Source organism: Anolis sagrei, chromosome 7, assembly GCF_037176765.1.
Source record: "Anolis sagrei isolate rAnoSag1 chromosome 7, rAnoSag1.mat, whole genome shotgun sequence".
NCBI classification, from domain to species: Eukaryota; Metazoa; Chordata; class Lepidosauria; order Squamata; family Dactyloidae; genus Anolis; species Anolis sagrei.
The window spans coordinates 17,438,572-17,457,433 of NC_090027.1; the positions used below are offsets into that span (position 1 = coordinate 17,438,572).

The window sequence follows — 18,862 nt, forward strand, 5'->3', positions numbered from 1 at the left end:
ACTGACCTGAAGGTTGGCAGTTCGAATCTATGAGATGGGGTGAGCTCCCATCTGTCAGCCCTGGTTCCTGCCAACCTAGCAGTTCAAAAACATGGAAACGTGAATAGATAAATAGGTACCGCTTTGGCAGGAAAAAGGAAAGAGACGCTCCAAACAATCTTGCCAGCTACATGACAACGCAGGCTCCTTGGCTTGAAAATGGAAAAAAGCACCTTCCAGACTTAGAGATGAACATCACCTCCAAAAACCGGAAATGAAAAGAGAAGCCTTGCTTTTGTTTGTGTTCGTGTGTCACATGTGATTGTAAATTCATTGAATGTTTGCCTGTCTATGTAAATGCTATAATTTGCTCTGAGTTGCCTAGGGTAGAAGTGAGGAATATAAATAAAGTGTATTATTATTATTATTATTATTATTATTATTATTATTATTATTTAGCATAATGAATCTAAAAGCCATGTATGCGCTTAGCAACGAAGATCACTTCTGCTTATTTGAACCATTTTAAATCTATTTTCTTTTAAAATCTATTTTTTTTTAAATCTTCTGAAGTTGGCTGTAGCTTCAGGCCTTTCCAAGGGTTTTGGATAGCAATCAAATAATAATAAACAACCAGGCACAGATTAACACCTCCCAGCAAGAGATTTTCCCAGGCTCAGGCAGGCCTTCAAATGCTAATGAAGGTGATCAGCTGAAACATTCACACCTAACTGCAGCAGAGAAGAGCTCTTTGCCCCACCCCAGCCATTCCACAGATACATAAACCCACTGTCCTAATTCCAACAGACCTCACTACCTCTGAGGATGCTTGCCATAGATGCAGGCGAAACGTCAGGAGAAATGCCTCTAGAACATGGCCCTATAGCCCGAAAAAACCCACAAGAACCAAATAATAATAATAATAATAATAATAATAATAATAATCTTTATTTGTACCCCGCTACCATCTCCTCAAGGGACTCGGTGCGGCTTACATGAGGCCAAGCCTGCAGTACATCAATAAAACAAAGGCAATAACAAAAAAATCAGTACAAAACAGTAAAATAAATATCAACAAAAATAAACAATAAACAATAACAATAACATACAAGCATTTAAAAATCTGGTCCTGTTATTTGATATATGGGCAGCCTTAGGGTTCAGATGCAGTGCAGGAATAAATTTACTATTTTGTATATTTTTAGTAATATGTGCCTTTGCATGCATTGTTGTCATCCTATAAGCTGCATTGGACCAAATTCTTGGAGAAAAGCTAGAATATAAGATAAGTGATTGATTGATTGGGGTCTGCTGTAACTCCAGCAATTACGCAGCAATTGGCGCTTTTCCCCCCCCCCCCCCATATGGAAAGTTTTAAATGAATGCTTCCTTTCTTTTTAGTGCCAAGTGGTGCTCCTCAAAGCATCAGCATAACTACATTTCAAGATGGCAATGGGACGGTGATAATCCACTGGGCACCTCCTCCGCATGAAACACACAATGGCATCATTAAAGCCTACCAGGTAAAGAGAAATGAGCACAAAACATAAGTTGGGAACCGCTCTCTCTCTCTGTATATGTACATTCAAGTCACTTGTTAACTTATGATGACCCCCATGGATTTCATAGGTGTGTTTTTAAAGGTAAGAAACACTTTTGTCATTTCCTTCCTTTGAAATATAGCCTACAGCACACAGTATTTGTTATCAGTCTCCCATCTAAGTACTTACTTAGATGTTACTTAGGAGTTACTCTTGACCATGCTCTGACTTATAAGAAGCACTGCTTGAATATCAAGCAAAAAGTGGGTGCTAGAAATAACATCATATGAATGCTGACTGGCACAACCTGGGGATCACAACCAGATACAGTGAAGACATCTGCCCTTGCACTTTACTACTCTGCTGCTGAATACACATGCCCAGTGTGGAATACATCTCACCACGTTAAAACAGTAGATGTGGCTCTTAATGAGATATGCTGCATTATCACAGGATGTCTATCCCTACACTATTGGAGAAATTATACTGTTTAGCCTATATTGCACCACCTGACTTCTGTCGAGAAGTAGCAGCCTGTAGAGAAAGGACCAAGGCAGTGACATCTCCAGCCCATCTCTGTTTGGATATCAGCCAGCATACTAACGTTTTAAATCAAGAAATGGCTTCCTAAGATCTACAGTGATACTCGCAGGAATACGTTAGCAAGCAAGAGTCCAAAAGTGGCAGGCAAAAACCTGGAACCTCAGTGATTGATACCAGATGAGAGACTGCCTCCTGGGCACACAGAAGACTGGGCAACCTGGAACGTGCTGAACAGGCTGCACTCTGGCACCATGGCATGCAGAGCTAGCCTTAAGAAATGGGGCCACAAAGCGGAGTCCACAACATGCAAGTACATAGAAGAACAAACCACAGACTACGAGGGTTGAATGAAAAGTAATGCCTCCACCTTCGTTACTTGGGTTTGGATGGTAATATTTTAATAAATCAAACGCAGAAATAATCCTTAAAATGTGCTCTTTAACTACTACTATTCACTTTTCCACATAATCACCAGACAATTGGATACATTTTTGCTAATGATGAAAAAGTTTTCTGAAGCCGTCATAGAAGAAGTTGACACCCTGTTTCTGCAACCATCATCTCACAGTTCTCTCAACACCTTCATCAGAAGCATAATGATGTCCCCACAGATCTTCTTTAATTATCAGGAACAGATGGAAGTCAGATGGCGCTAAATCTTGACTATATGGAGGATGTCGTATGGTGGTGAGATCCAGTCTCTGAAGTTTCAAATCTGTGTGCTTTCATTTCGGGCGTCAGCATCTTGGGTACCCATCATGCACAGATCTTCTGATAGCCAAGCAAAGCAATAATGTGACCCACACATTCTTGTGAAATGCCGATTATGCTTGAAATTTCTCTCTGACTTTAGATCGTCCTGAATCAATCTGTCAAACTTTTGCTTGTGAAGCACAGTGGTTGCTGTCACAGGACGTCCAACTGTTGGCCAAGCAAGTCAGATATTCCCACCTCAACATCTTTAAACTTTCTCACCCAATGACACACAGTACTCACATCAACACAATCATCATAAACATCTTGCATTCTCTGATCTCCTTTGAGGTGACACCTTCTGCTGTCAAGAATTCAATGACTTAAGTCACATTGACCAACCGTCTGTGCAGGGTTCCGTACTTTACACTTTAACAACATAACCGTTCAATGCTAAGGCTTCCTGTGAAATGGAACTGTAGAGGAGAGTCTACTGAACAAGCCAGTACCTGCCGCATAACGGTACTGCCATCTGTTGAGGAGTTGCAAATGTGGAGGCATTATTTTTCATTCAACCCTCATACAATGCAACCTGAGCCCTGCCACACATACAATGGAGGACTTTCTCACAGTGATACCAAAGGCACTCCAAGTGGCCAGCTTCTGGTCAAAGCACATTTAATATAATGCCAAGTTTATAACTTTGTGTTTTTAAATACATTACAACTGTACTCTCAATTTGCTTCTGACACGATAAATAAATAAATCCAAGTACTATCTAGGGCTGGCACTGCTTCACTTCCAACATTTGGGGAATTCTGGCACTCACCTTTGTTGTTCATTCGTTCAGTCGTCTCCGACTCTTCGTGACCTCATGGACCAGCCCACGCCAGAGCTCCCTGTTGGCCGTCACCACCCCCAGCTCCTTCAAGATCAGTCCAGTCACTTCAAGGATGCCATCCATCCATCTTGCCCTTGGTCGGCCCCTCTTCCTTTTACCTTCCACTTTCCCCAGCATAATTGTCTTCTCTAGGCTTTGCTGTCTCCTCATGATGTGGCCCAAGGACTTCAACTTTGTCTCTAGTCTCCTTCCCTCCAATGAGCAGTCGGGCTTTATTTCCTGGAGGATGGACTGGTTGGATCTTCTTGCAGTCCAAGGCACTCTCAGGACTTTCCTCCAACACCACAGTTCAAAAGCATCGATCTTCCTTCGCTCAGCCTTCCCTAAGGTCCAGCTCTCACATCCGTAGGTGACTACAGGGAATACCATGGCTTTGACTAGGCAATGGATCTTGGTTGCCAGTCTGATGTCTCTACTCTTTACTATTTTATCGAGACTGGACATTGCTCTCCTCCCAAGAAGGAAGCGTCTTCTGATTTCCTGGCCACAGTCTGCATCTGCACTCATCTTTGCACCTAGAAATGCAAAGTCTGTCACGGCCTCCACATTTTCTCCCTCTATTTTCCAGTTGTCAATCATTCTTGTTGCCATAATCTTGGTTTTTTTTATGTTTAGCTGCAACCCAGCTTTTGCGCTTTCTTCTTTCACCTTGATTAGAAGGCTCCTAAGCTCCTCCTCGCTTTCGACCATCAAAGTGGTGTCATCTGCATATCTGAGGTTGTTAATGTTTCTTCCAGCAATTTTCACCCCAGCTTTGCATTCATCAAGCCCCGCACATCGCATGATGTATTCTGCATACAAGTTAAAAAGATTGGGTGAGAGGATGCAGCCTTGCCGTACGCCTTTCCCAATCTTGAACCAGTCTGTTGTTCCGTGGTCAGTTCTGACTGTTGCTACTTGGTCCTTGTACAGATTCCTCAGGAGAGAGACAAGGTGGCTTGGGATTCCCATCCCACCAAGAGCTTGCCACAATTTGTTATGATCCACACCGTCAAAGGCTTTAGAATAGTCAATGAAGCAGAAATAGATGTTTTTCTGAAACAACCTAGGAGGTGATAAAGAACTGAAAGCATCTCAAGGAAAATATTAACAGTACAAAATCAAGGGAAGATGAGAAATGAGGTTTGATGGGGAAATGTAGCAAACTGAAGTTGCAGCACTTCAACTGATAGCCAGTGAATGTCCTTCAGGGTACTGCTGTGCTAGCATTTCTGTTCTGTTTTGTTTTCTCTATATTATACATATGAAACTGGTGGATTGACTGAATTTATTAAAGTTCTAGTGCTGCTTTGTACAGTGCTGGCTGTTGTCAGCGAAACAGTGAATTGATTCTGAGTTTTAGACAGACTTTTAGGGGAGCAAGTTGAGCTCACATCCCCCAGATAAGTTCAGCACCTTGGAGAGTTCCTTGAGTTAAACTGATACTGGACTGACCATCCCATTATTATGGGAGCTTCCAGCCATTACTGGCTTTGTTACTATGTGCTACAACATTTTTAGCTGCATGCCCTCAAAAATAATATTGGTTTTCTTTCTTGTGTACTATCGTTTTGTTGAAATGTTGTTTTGCACTGCTCTGAGTGCTTAAAATCTAGTGATTTTGTATTGCTCCTTGTTTACAGGTCTGGGTCTTGGGCAATGAAACTCATCATGGATTCAATAAGACAGTCGATGCAGGAACGCATAGCCTGGAAGCAACAGGACTGATTAACAGACTGAAATACTGTGTCCAGGTAGCAGCAGTCAACGGAGCAGGAATTGGCATGGCTAGTAATCCAGTATGCAGTGCGGCAGGTCAGAGGTGGTATTTTGTAATTGATCTCTTAGGTTTCAGATACACTAAATTCCTTCACAGCTTTTTTATTTGACAATACGGATCACAAGCAAGAAACAGTGGCCTCTTATCCATTGCACTTTTCCCTACATTTTTAAAAAATAATTTTTATTAAAATTTTATAGAATTACCTAGAAAGAGGGGAAATATTTGAAAGAAGATAGAAAAGTAGGAAAAATAGATTAACACCCACTCCCAACCAACAGTTCAAAAATCTATATATCCGGGGGGGAAAATGAAAAAACAAGAGAGAAAAAAAGAAAAAAAGAAAAAAAAACCACACACAAAAAAGTGATAGCTATATATATTTAAAAAAATGACTTTCATCTCATCTTCAGGTTCTTAGTCTCATTAGTTATCCAATTTTTTTTTTTAAAAAAAACCCAAAACCATTTCCTCTTATTCTCTTCTTTCTTTATCATAGTCACTAAAGAGGGCCCAATCCATCCTCTTTGTCGGGTTCCCGGTATTTTTTTTCAAAAAAAAGTTCATCCATTTCCCTTATTTCTCTGATTTTTTCCAACCATTCGTTTTCCCTATATTTTTTCAATGTAATGTTCTTTCTATTAATTCATTCATTAAAGGTATAGTAAGCCTTCCATAACTATGAGTTCAACCCATCACAGATTCAAAATGGAGGTGGTGGAAAGGCACTAGGTCATCATTCTCCACCTCTGAAGAGCTCACCAACAGAAGAGAGAACAATTGGAAGGATTATTATTATTATTATTATTATTATTATTATTATTTTAAATAATAGGGATTCCAGAATTTTCTGTAAGGAGTCCTAGAACGAGACTCCCATGGACACCAAATGCCTGCTGTATATCCTACTTTACTTCCAGCATGGGATGCAAAATGGCTCATGGATCAAACCAAGGTCCTCATGTGTGCACACAATACAAGCCGTCCTCTTTGTGATTTACACAGCTGTAAGATGTGCTACAGGAGCCCCCGGTGGCACAGTGGGTTAAACCACTGAGCTGCTAAACTTGTTGACTGAAAGGTCACAGGTTCTCATCCAGGAAGCGGCGTAAACTTCCGCTGCCAGCCCCAGCTTCTGCCAACCTAGCAGTTCGAAAACATGCAAATGTTAGTAGATCAATAGGTACCGCTCTGGTGGGAAGGTAACGGCGTTCCATGCAGTCATGCCAGCCTCCATGACCTTGGAGGTGTCTACGGACAACGTTGGCTCTTTGGCTTAGAAATGGAGATGAGCACCACACCCCAGAGTCGGACATGACTGGACTTAATGTCAGTGGAAAACCTTTACCTTTACCTTAAGATGTGCTACACATGCAGAATGGACTTTTTATCCAATGTGTAATAGTCATATCTATCTGATGGTGCTGTAAGAAGAGCATGCACAAGACATTAAAGAAGACAGAGTAGCAGGAGAATATGCATGACTTCTGTGCATTGTCTCGGCACCTTGGATTGTCAGCCAGGTTCATTGACCACTGATCCACATATTCCGTATTCCATTTGTGTTCAGTGTAGGACTGTGGTTCTCAACCTGTGGGTCCCCAGATGTTTTGGCCTTCAACTCCCAGAAATCCTTACAGCTGTTAAACTGGCTGGGATTTCTGGGAGTTGTAGGCCACCTGGGGAAACACAGGTTGAGAACCACTGGTATAGGGGTTGCAAATCCACTAGTGGATTTTAAAGCTATGCTGAAATGATGTTGGGTTTTGCATAGTGTTTTACCTCTGAGCCAAGCTCCTTCCTCCTGCTGAATGGGAAATGTTCCTGAGTATATTCAGAGTGCTTTGTTGTGATGAGGCTTTCATGGCCATGCCGTCTTGTTCCTATCCAGAGTCTTCAGTGGGGAAGATGGCAAAGACCTCAGACTCCTTGGCCAGCAATTACATCTTGGAAGTGGTGCGCCAGCCTGTCTTCATTGCCAGCATGGGCTCGGCCCTCTGGATCATGCTGATGGTGCTGGCTGTTTACGTTTGCCAACAGGAAGCCAGGCAATACAGCGCAGGGCGGCAGTATGCCCTTGGCGAAGGTGAGAAAAGGGGTATAAAAAGGGTGACATTCAATGGTGTGACCTTACACTTGGTTGCACAAATGATCAATGGGCAGAGCAACACATGGTCTCTGAAAAATGGGGTGGTCCCTCTTGGGAGCATTTTAAGCAGAGTGGTGAAATGGGTTAAACTGTTGTACTGTTGAAACGGCTGACCTAAAGGTTGGCAGTTCAAAGCCGTGGGTTGGGGTGAGCTCCCACTGTTAGCCCTAGCTCCTGCCAACCTAGTAGTTTGTAAATATGCAAAGGTGAGTAGATCAATGGGTACCACTTTTGGCAGGAAGGTAATAAAGGCACCCATGCAGCCATGCTGGCAACATGACTAGGAGGTGTCTGTGGGCAACAGTCTCCTTGACTTGGAAATGGAACAATAGCACCTCCCCATGGCCAAAGTTGAGCATTGCCTTCAGAAACCAGAGATGAAAGAGGAAGTCTTTACCTTTGTTTTGTGTATTTGTGTGTCATTGTTATTCCACTGTATTAAAGGCATTGAATGTTTGCCTATCTGTGTATGTTGTAATCTGTTCTGACTCCTCTCGGGAAGATACAGCAGAATACAAATAAAGTGTTGTTGTTGTTGTTGTTGTTGTTATTATTATTATTATTATTATTATTATTATTATTTGAAACACAACAAGATGAGTCCACAGTAGAAAAGATCACTCTGCTGGTTGTTGTGTTGGATCACATGTCGGACACTTCCCAAGACTGTGTGATGTATTGGCGAATAATGCGTGCAGATTCCCAAGTGTCTAGGACTGTGTGATGTATTAATGAATAATACGTGCTTCTTTATTTGACAATATAGATCACCAGCAAGAACTGTGGCCTCTTATCCATTGCACTTTTTCCTACATTTTATCATACATGGTAATCTTGTCAGTGCCGATTGTGTTTAAGTGCAGGCCAAGGTCTTTAGGCACTGCACCCAGTGTGCTGATCACTACTGGGACCACCTTGACTGGCTTGTGCCAGTGTCTTTGTAGTTCGATCTTTAAATCCTCAAATTGTGTCAGCTTATTATTATTATTAGGTGCCCCGGTGGCGCAGTGGGTTAAAGCACTGAGCTGCTCAGCTTGCTGATTGAAAGGTCGCAGGTTCGATTCCGGGGAGCAGCGTGAGCTTCCGCTGTCAGCCCTAGCTTCTGCCAACCTAGCAGTTCAAAAATATGCAAATGTGAGTAGATCAATAGGTACTGCTCCGGCGGGAAGGTAACGGCGCTCCATGCAGTCATGCCAGCCACATGACCTTGGAGGTGTCTACGGACAACGCTGGCTCTTCGGCTTAGAAATGGAGATGAGCAGCACACCCCAGAGTCAGACATGACTGGACTTCATGTCAAGGGACTACCTTTACCTTATTATTATTATTATTATTATTATTATTATTATTATTATTAGCTATCTGTTAGGGATGCTTTGAGTGTGTGTTCCTGAATGGCCAAATGGGGTTGGACCGGATGGCCCTTGTAGGCTCTTCCAGTTCTGTTGACAGTAGAGAAACATACCCTATCCTGGTTGGGTTTCCCATGATAGTCACTCCATACAAGCAGCTTGTTCCCTTTAAAATTTAATAGGATCCATATATAATGATTATTTTCTCTTATGAAGATACCTTATTGGCTGCTATGAGACACAAGGGAATAATATCTTGCAACAACATGTAACTACTATGTTCTTTTAAGTCCAGGCTACCTAATAGTGTACATCCTTTCCAGTCCTATGTAGATTGTCAGGTCTTCCCCTGTGGTCTTTTCCAGTTTCCCCACCAAATGAAGTGAAGTGTGTGACAGAAGTGTAGCTATGGGAGAAGCAAAATAAAGACATTGCTGCATATTTTTCAGTTTTGCTGCTGGTTTCGTCATAGTACTAGTATGTGCTAAATAAATGTTAACGAGCAATTAAAAAGTAAATATTCATTTCACTCTTTCCAGGATTGTATAGGAATGCAAGTGATGACACCATCATCAAACACAGGTATGTTGTTGCTTCCTAGGCCCTTAGGGCAGGTGCCTATTTCACTTACCTCTGGATAGGTGTTTGGAGGGCAATCCATCACCATTTCGAGGAAAAAGTAGTGCTTTGATTTCTTTCCCTTCTGTCATACTTTTGGAATGTGATACTAGTATAAAATCATCAAAATACTCCATATGTTTCCACCGATTTCAAAATAGGTGCTATTTTTATTGCTTTCCAATGCAAAATAGGAGGGGATACGCACTGCAGCACCAGGCTGTAAAATTCTGCAGCTCAGTAATCCTGTGTGTGTAAATGAAGACATATTCTGGACATGAATGTTCAAGCTTGTAACAGAGCTGTTAGAGGCCATTCCCTGATCTCACAGTCCATTTCTCACTCTAAAAGAAGTTTAAATGCTGGATTTAATAGCGTTACGTCCTGGGGCCTAGATGCACTGCAGTTTATGGACCTAATGCAGCTCCTAGATTCCGATTTGAAGTCCTTGACACCAAAAACTTCCCACACTCTGTCTACAAAATTTTGACATGAATTTGGGGGTATGATTTGGTCAGATTACATGTACTGTACTTACTTACTTAGGCAAGTAAGTACAGATTACTTACTGTACTTACTTGTTGTTCGAGTAGGATTGTCTTCCAAGATCAATGGGTCCGTAGGTATAGAATCATAGAATCATAGAATCAAAGAGTTGGAAGAGACCTCATGGGCCATCCAGTCCAACCCCCTGCCAAGAAGCAGGAATATTGCATTCAAATCACCCCTGACAGATGGCCATCCAGCCTCTGTTTAAAAGCTTCCAAAGAAGGAGCCTCCACCACACTCCGGGGCAGAGAGTTCCACTGCTGAACGGCTCTCACAGTCAGGAAGTTCTTCCTAATGTTCAGATGGAATCTCCTCTCTTGTAGTTTGAAGCCATTGTTCCGCGTCCTAGTCTCCAAGGAAGCAGAAAACAAGCTTGCTCCCTCCTCCCTGTGGCTTCCTCTCACATATTTATACATGGCTATCATATCTCCTCTCAGCCTTCTCTTCTTCAGGCTAAACATGCCCAGTTCCCCAAGCCGCTCCTCATAGGGCTTGTTCTCCAGACCCTTGATCATTTTAGTCGCCCTCCTCTGGACACATTCCAGCTTGTCAATATCTCTCTTGAACTGTGGTGCCCAGAATTGGACACAATATTCCAGATGTGGTCTAACTAAAGCAGAATAGAGGGGTAGCATTACTTCCTTAGATCTAGACACTATGCTCCTATTGATGCAGGCCAAAATCCCATTGGCTTTTTTTTCCGCCACATCACATTGTTGGCTCATGTTTAACTTGTTGTCCACGAGGACTCCAAGATCTTTTTCACACGTACTGCTCTCGAGCCAGGCGTCCCCCATTCTGTATCTTTGCATTTCATTTTTTCTGCCAAAGTGGAGTATCTTGCATTTGTCACTGTTGAACTTCATTTTGTTAGTTTTGGCCCATCTCTCTAGTCTGTCAAGATCGTTTTGAATTCTGCTCCTGTCCTCTGGACTATTGGCTATCCCTCCCTGACTGTGGAACCCTATTCTTGATCTGCATGTTCTCCCGCAGTGAGGGCATTGGTTTCCAGGTGGAAGACAGTCTCGGTCGGGGTTGGCTTGATACACCTTCCTCTTGGCATGTTTCTCTCTTTCGCCCTTCATTCGTGCCTCTTCAAATTCTAAAGCACTGCTGGTCACAGCTCACCTCCATCTAGAGCACTCAAGGGCGAGGGCTTCCCAGTTCTCTGTGTTTATGCCAGAGTTTTTAAAGTTGCCTTTGAGCCCATCTTTCAATCTCTTTTCCTTCCCGGATTACTGATCCCATAGCACTTTGTCCCTCTAAAGCACTTTACATTTTTTAGGTCTGCTCATATGTCTCTCCACAAATGCCACTATCACCTGTTCGTCCATGTTCAGCACTATTTCCAGTTTTAATTTTACATTTGGCCTTCCCATAGTTTTAATTGTATGTTGTCTTATTGATAATGTTATATGTTTATGTTTTTATTTTAATTGCTTGTATTGTGTGTTCGGGCTCGGCCTCATGTATGCTGCACCGAGTCCCTTGGGGAGATGGTAGCGGGGTACAAATGAAGTATTATTATTATTATTATTATTATTATTATTATTATTATTTTCCTGCCTACCAACATTTGTTTTTCCATTCTTGAGTTCGGAGTAGAGCAACTGCTTTGGGAGATGGTGGTCAGGCATCTGGGCAATGTGGCCGGTCCAGCAGATTTGATGGCGGAGGACCATCACTTCAATGCTGGTGGTCTTTGCTTCTTCCAGCATGCTAACATTTGTCCACTGGTCTTTCCAAGTAATTTGCAGGATTTTTTGGAGGCAACGCTGATGGAATCATTCTAGGAGTTGCATGCGACATCTGTAGATGGTCCACGTTTCGCAGGCATATAGCAGGGTTGGGAGGACAATAAAGTTATAAACAAGCACATTGGTATTCCTGTGGATGACCCAGTCCTCAAACACTCTCTGCTTCATTTGGAAAAATGCTGCACTCGCAGAGCTCAGGCAGTGTTGTATTTCAGTGTCAATGTTGACTTTTGTGGAGAGGTGGTTGCCAAAGTAGCGGAAATGATAAACATTTTCTAATGTTACACCATTAAGCTGTATTTTTGGCATTGGAGAGGGATTGGCTGGTGACTGCTAGAAGAGCACTTTGGTTTTCTTGATGTTCAGTGACCAACACAGCACGAATGCACGTAAAGTCCAAGTGTCTGGGATTCAGCTCTGAATATCGGGCTGTTTCTAAGGGCCTAGGATATCAATGGGTTTGATCTGTAGTTGCAAGCCATATTTTCTCTTTTCTGTGCATATGTGTTTTTGTTGTCGTCGTCATTCTGCCTTACTCCTAGGACTGAAACTCAAAGTGGCATTTATGCCCCCAAGCTATGCAGAAAGTTTCCCCAAAATATGAAAATATGCCAAAATACCTTTGCCCACAACAAGCTGTCTAGATACCTCTGTTTTTCTCAACCAATGAAGAGATGTCACCTCCTGTAATTATTTTGGAAGAGACTGCAAATGAAAAACAGGGGCATTTAGGCTTGCTGTGGGGAAGGCCACCTCTAGCTTACATCACCTCTACCTTAGATCATGATCTGTTTTACAAACTTCTGCATGCGGGTTCTTCTTGCCCATTCTGCTCAGTAGGGATCTGGACACATTTCTACTTACTTACTTACTTACTTACTCAGGCAATCTCTCATAATCTGAGGATGATGGTCCTCCGAGTGCAGTGAAGTGGCGGTGCAGGTGGGTCCATAGGTAGCTGCGGAGACCTACATGTTTTCCCGTAGTAAGGACATCGGTCTCCAGGTGGAAGGCAGTCCTGGTCAGGGTTGGGTTGATGCGCTTTCCCCTTGGCATGTTTCTCCCTTTCTCCCTCCATTTGTGCCTCTTCAAAATCTGCAGCACTGCTGGTCACAGCTGACCTCCAATTAGAGTGCTCAAAGGCTAGGGCTTCCCAGTTCTCGGTGTCTATGCCACAGTTTTTAAGGTTGGCTTTAAACCCATCTTTAAATCTCTTCTCCTGTCCACCAACATTACATTTCCCATTCTTCTGCTTTGGGAAATGTTGATCTGGCATTCGAACAACATGGCCAGTCTACATTTCCTCCCTATTGCCATCACTACATTTTTACCTATAGAATCATATTTATTCTTCTTTGCCTATAGGGTGGATTCCAGTGATTCTCCCTGGCTTTCAAACACCTGGAAATCAACAACAGGTTCTAAGAATTACAGCAGCAGCAGCAGCATGAGTAGCCAGCTTCTGTGGACAGAGCCCAAAGACAGCCAGGAATTGCACAAATCTAGTAAGTATCAAGAGGCAGTGTGGTGTCATGGTCTGATTGTTGGACTTGAGCTTTGGAATACTAGAGTAGTAGTGATGCTGGCTATTATTGTCATCATCATCATATTTATTTATTTACACCCCATATTTCTCTCTTGATTAAGACACAAAACATCTCAAAACATTTTTAAAAAGCAAATTAAATTTTTACATACAAAAATTAAACTTAAAATCACTTAAAATACATTAAAACAGCTAAAATAATTAAAACATTATACAGATAGTATTAGGTTCACCTTGGGATCTCCATAAGTCGGAAGTTGACTTGAAGGCATAACAATAAAAACAAATCCCAGAATTCCACAAGAGGGAGTGATTGCAGCGAAAATGCCATAAAACTGCTATAATGCTATTATTTATTATTTATTTACATCACTTCTATCCTGCCCATTTTAGCCTGAAGGCGACTCAGGGTGGTGTACAAATCGGCAACAATTAGATGTCATATATAAATATATACATTGGTTAAAAGCAAATAAATCACATCATAATACATGTAAAAACCATAAAAGCAATAACAACAATAAAATTTATAAAACTATAAAACTATAGTGTGAATACATCCAAGTGTATAAGGTAAATGGCCTCTCCAAAATCATGGTAGCTGTGTGGAACACTGTCCAGCCATTTTGTTGTCTGATGCAATGGACAAAGTGGGTTGCTCCTGCATCAGATCCCATTCTACGTACAGAAACAAACCAGACGATCTTCCTGTGTCTCTTCTGAGGACAGCAGATTAGTGTGGAGCCCTACAAAGCCAATTTGGCAGCTAATCCACGCTCAGTTTTAGTCTGAACTTCAAACAGGCTTTTCAAGTGCCAACCCTATCATCAAAATAGTTCAGAACTTTGGACAGCTCCTTTAGGGTTTGGCCTATATTAGTGGTTCTCAACCCATGGACCTCCAGATGTTATGGCGTTCAAGTCCCAGAAATCCTAACAGATGGTAAATTGGCTGGAATTTCTGGTAATTGTATGCCAAAACACCTTGGGACTCACAAGTTGAGAACCACTAACCTAAATACTTGAATTTATTCTTCATCCGAGAGACATGGACACCATGACCTGACTCTGGTTTAAGGTGTGCAGAACAAAATTATCCTTCAATAGAAGGAAATGGCTGGAGGACTTGGAAGGTATGTTTGCCCAGCTGATACTGTTTCCCTCTTAGAATTTGTCACTTGAGGCAGTTATCTCACACTTTCTAATGCAGTGTTTCTCAACCTGGGAGTCGGGACCCCTGGGAGTGTCATGAAAGGGTGTCAGAGGGGTTGCCAAAGACCATCAGAAAACACAATATTTTCTGTTGGTCATGGGGGTTCTTTGTGGGAAGTTTCGCCCAATTCGGTCATTGGTGGGTTCAGGATGCTTTTTGATTGTAGGTGAACTATAAATCCCAGCCACTACAACTCCCAAATGCCAATGTCTATTTTCCCCAAACTCCACCAATGTTCATATTTGGGCATATTGGGTATCTGTGTCAAGTTTGGTCCAGATCCATCATTGTTTGAGTACACAGTGATCTCTAGATGTAGGTGAACTACAACTCCAAAACTCAAGGTCAATGCCTACCAAACCCTTATGTTGATCAGGAGAGTCCTGTGTCCCAAGTTTGGTTCAACTCCATCCTTGGTGGAGTTCAGAATCCTCTTTGATTGTAGGTGAAATTTAAATCCCAGCATCTAGAACTCCCAAATGACAAAATGCACCCCCCCCCCCCCCGAATCCACCACTATTCAAATTTGGATGTAGCGGGTATTTGTGCCAAATTTGGTCCAGTGAATGAAGATACATCCTGCATATCAAATGTTTACATTACGATTCATAACAGTAGCAAAATTACAGTTATGGAGTAGCAACAAAAATAATGTTATGGTTGGGGGTCAGCATAACATGAGGAACTGTATTGAGGGGTCGTGGCATTAGGAAGGTTGAGAAACACTGTTCTAATGGTATGACAATCCTGGCAACAATTCAGGGCTTCTCAGCAATACTTCATTTATAGAGCCTCACATATAAATTAAACCTTGAGAGGTGAATCTCAAGGTAGGGTTGGAGGGGAAAGACAGAGGGGGTTTGGCAGAGTGGGTGAAGGTGGTGGTTAATGCCTCCTTACAGGAGGGCAAGGTTCCAGCGAGCTTAAAACAAGCTATTATAAAACCACTGTTGAAAAAACCATCACTGGACCCCACTCAATTAGACAACTATCGGCCAGTTTCCAATCCCCCTTACTTGGGTAAAGTCATGGAACGTGTGGTGGCAACACAACTCCAGGGATTTCTGGTAGACACTGATTATCTAGATCCGGCACAATCTGGCTTTAGACCGGGACATGGAACGGAAACAGCCTTGGTTGCCTTGGTAGATGATCTTCGCCGGGAACTGGACAGGGGGAGTGTGTCCCTATTAGTTCTGCTGGACCTCTCAGCGACCTTCGATACCGTCGATCATGGTATCCTTCTGGGACGCCTCATAGATATGGGACTTGGGGGTACTGCTTTGCAGTGGCTCCAGTCCTTTCTTGAGGGACTGTCCCAGAAGGTGTTACTGGGTGACACCTGTTCGGCCCCACAGACGTTGTCGTGTGGAGTCCCACAGGGTTCAATTCTGTCCCCAATGTTGTTTAACATTTACATGAAGCCACTGGGGGAGATCATTCGGAATGAGTTTCGGAATGAGGTGTTATCTCTACGCAGATGATGTCCAAATCTGTCACTCCTTCTCACCTGTCACCAAGGAGGATGTCCAAACCTTGAACCGGTGCCTGGCTGCTGTGTCGGACTGGATGAGAGCTAATAAATTGAAATTGAATCTAGACAAGACAGAGGTCCTACTGGTCAGTCATAAGGCCGAGCAGGGCATAGGGTTACAGCCTGTGTTAGATGGGGTTCCACTCCCCCTGAAGACGCAGGTTCGCAGCTTGGGAGTGATCCTGGACTCATCGCTGAGACTGGAACCCCAGGTCTCGGTGGTGGCCGGGAGAGCTTTTGCACAATTAAAACTTGTGCACCAGTTGTGCCCATACCTTGGGAAGCCTGATCTGGCCACAGTGGTCCATGCTCTTGTTACATCCTGAATAGATTACTGCAACACACTCTACGTGGGGTTGCCCTTGAAGACTGTTCGGAAACTTCAACTGGTCCAGCGAGCGGCAGCCAGATTGCTCACCGGAGCGTCATACAGGGAGCACACCACCCCCCGTTGTGTCAGCTCCATTGGCTGCCGGTTCAGTTCCGAGCACAATTCAAGGTGCTGGTTTTGACCTACAAAACCCTATACGGTTCCGGTCCAGCGTATCTGTCCGAACGCATCTCCCTCTACACCCCAACCTCGGAGTTTGAGATCATCTGGGGAGGCCCTGCTCTCGACCCCACCGCTATCACAAGTGAGGTTGGTGGGGACGAGGAGCAGGGTCTTCTCAGTGGTGGCCCCTTACCTATGGAACTCACTCCCGGGGGAAATTAGGTCATCAACATACATCCTCTCCTTCAGGAGGAAATTAAAAACGTGGTTGTGGGACCAGGCCTTCGGGCAATCTGACAACTAGATAAAGACAATTGGATGACTAGGATTGACAGACTGACAAAGTGGAATTGGAATTTGGACTATGAGATGGCGAATGCTGAGCGTTAATTAGGTGAAATCGGTTTTATTAGTTTTATTGGTTTTATTGTTGCAGTGCAGAAACTGATTGTTAATTGTTTAATTGCTGCTATGTTGTTTTTATTCTACTGTTAAGTTGATGCCGGCATCGAATTGTGCCTTTGTAAGCCGCCCTGAGTCCCCCTCTGGGGTGAGAAGGGCGGGGTAGAAGTAACCGAAATAAATGTTGTCTTTCTCCTCAACATCCTTTTCACACTCAACCTTTCCTTTCCCCTGCCAGCATTATCCTTTGACAGGCAGAGCCAAGCTTCTCACAGCCAGACAGTCCCTTTGGTGCCTGACAGCAGGAACAGCAGCTTGTATGGAGCCCTGTATGTAGATCTTCCAGCAAAGGACCCAAAGACCTTCTACGGCACTTCGCTGCCACCTCCCCTTTCCAGCTCCAGCCTGCATACTATGGAAGTAACACAAGCTGCTGACCACAGCCTCACAGCACTTTGTGCCCCAAACCTGGGGGTGAATAACACCAATGCCAGAGGAAGAGCTCAAAAAGAACCCTGGAAGATGACAGCTCGCCTGTCCCCAAATCTCATAATCCAGGGATCCTGGGATAAATACAGTAAGAAAGGTAAGATGCCTCTACAGCACTGTTTCTCAACCTGGGAGTCAAGACCCTTGGAGGGGAGTCACAAGGGGGTGTCAGAGGGGTCTCCGAAGACCATCAGGAAAGGCTGGCAACCTTTCCCCCCCCCCCAGGAGAGCTCCTCTAACTGTAATAGCTGCATAGCAATAAGAAATTTGGTAGCTGGATCTAATCCAAGTGTGTAGGCAGCAAGAAGAGGAACAGTCTTGCCTGATAAAGTTTGTCATGCAGCTGTCAGAACTTTGCCAGAAAGAATAACATTGATGAGGCCTACCTTGATTGGGAACAAATGGATTATGTGGTTCAACTATGTATTCAGAAACAGGAAGCTGAGCAGAGTTGGGAAGAGAGGGAACAACCATAGCTCAGTTTCCATATGCCTCCCCTCCTCCCCTCCAATTTGTGACCATGCCTCCCCCTTTCCATCGCATCAGGGAGGCAGGGATTCACAGGAGGACGTAATTGAATTACTTCCAAAGTTCAGGTACAAATTGAATACCATGACTTTTGTGGAATCTAATAGAAAACCTAATTTGCTTGCCAAAGCTGCTAATTGCCGGGAGTGATGCAGAGTGAGGCGCCTGCCTCGTCGAAACACGGCAGGGGCTGGGTTGCTGGGAAACAAGGCTGGCAGCTCAGAAGGGCACCCCGCCATCACCCGCTGTCCGCAGGGTCTTCCTTCGCAACTACGGTCCCCACGCTCCTCTCTTTGCATTCCAGTCAGGCCTCCTGCCTCTGCAGCCAATTAGGGGAGATGCTCTCTAGTTCCTAGAAAGGTTGAAAATACACACAAAAGGTCCATTAGAATGAATCACTTCTATGGGTCTCTGTGTTTACATTCCAGCTTCTCATACAAAAATAATGCATTCTCTCTGTTATGTTGTGAGTTACCATGCCATAAACTACTAATGCTATGGACTGCTAAAAAGACAAATGAATGGGTATGATAACTCAGTATACAGTAGAGTCTCGCTTATCCAATCTTCACTCATCCAATGTTTTGTATTATCCAACACAGTCTGCCTTCCACTCAGAATAATATACAGGGTGGGAGAAAGAAAGAACCCTTGTCTATTTTGGTGCTAAATTCATAAATAAAGTAGTTACTGCATAATGTTACTGTATATTGAACTGCCTTTGCAGATACGATTGGTGGGAACGAGAGACAGGGCCTTCTTAATGGTGGCCCCTCTGCTATGGAACGCCCTCCCAAGGCAGGCATGTAGCCGGGGG

At 43.4% G+C, this 18,862-nt stretch overlaps 1 protein-coding gene across 1 annotated transcript in view; it reads left to right on the plus strand.

Annotated features, from left to right (window-relative positions):
• ROBO4 (roundabout guidance receptor 4) overlaps positions 1–18,862 on the plus strand; it is a 129,587-nt gene that overhangs the window by 49,160 nt on the left and 61,565 nt on the right. Inside the window, 6 exon segments of the mRNA XM_067470698.1 lie at positions 1,381–1,502; positions 5,280–5,451; positions 7,308–7,502; positions 9,457–9,499; positions 13,207–13,346; positions 17,267–17,614. Coding sequence (XP_067326799.1) covers positions 1,381–1,502; positions 5,280–5,451; positions 7,308–7,502; positions 9,457–9,499; positions 13,207–13,346; positions 17,267–17,614 — 1,020 coding nt within the window.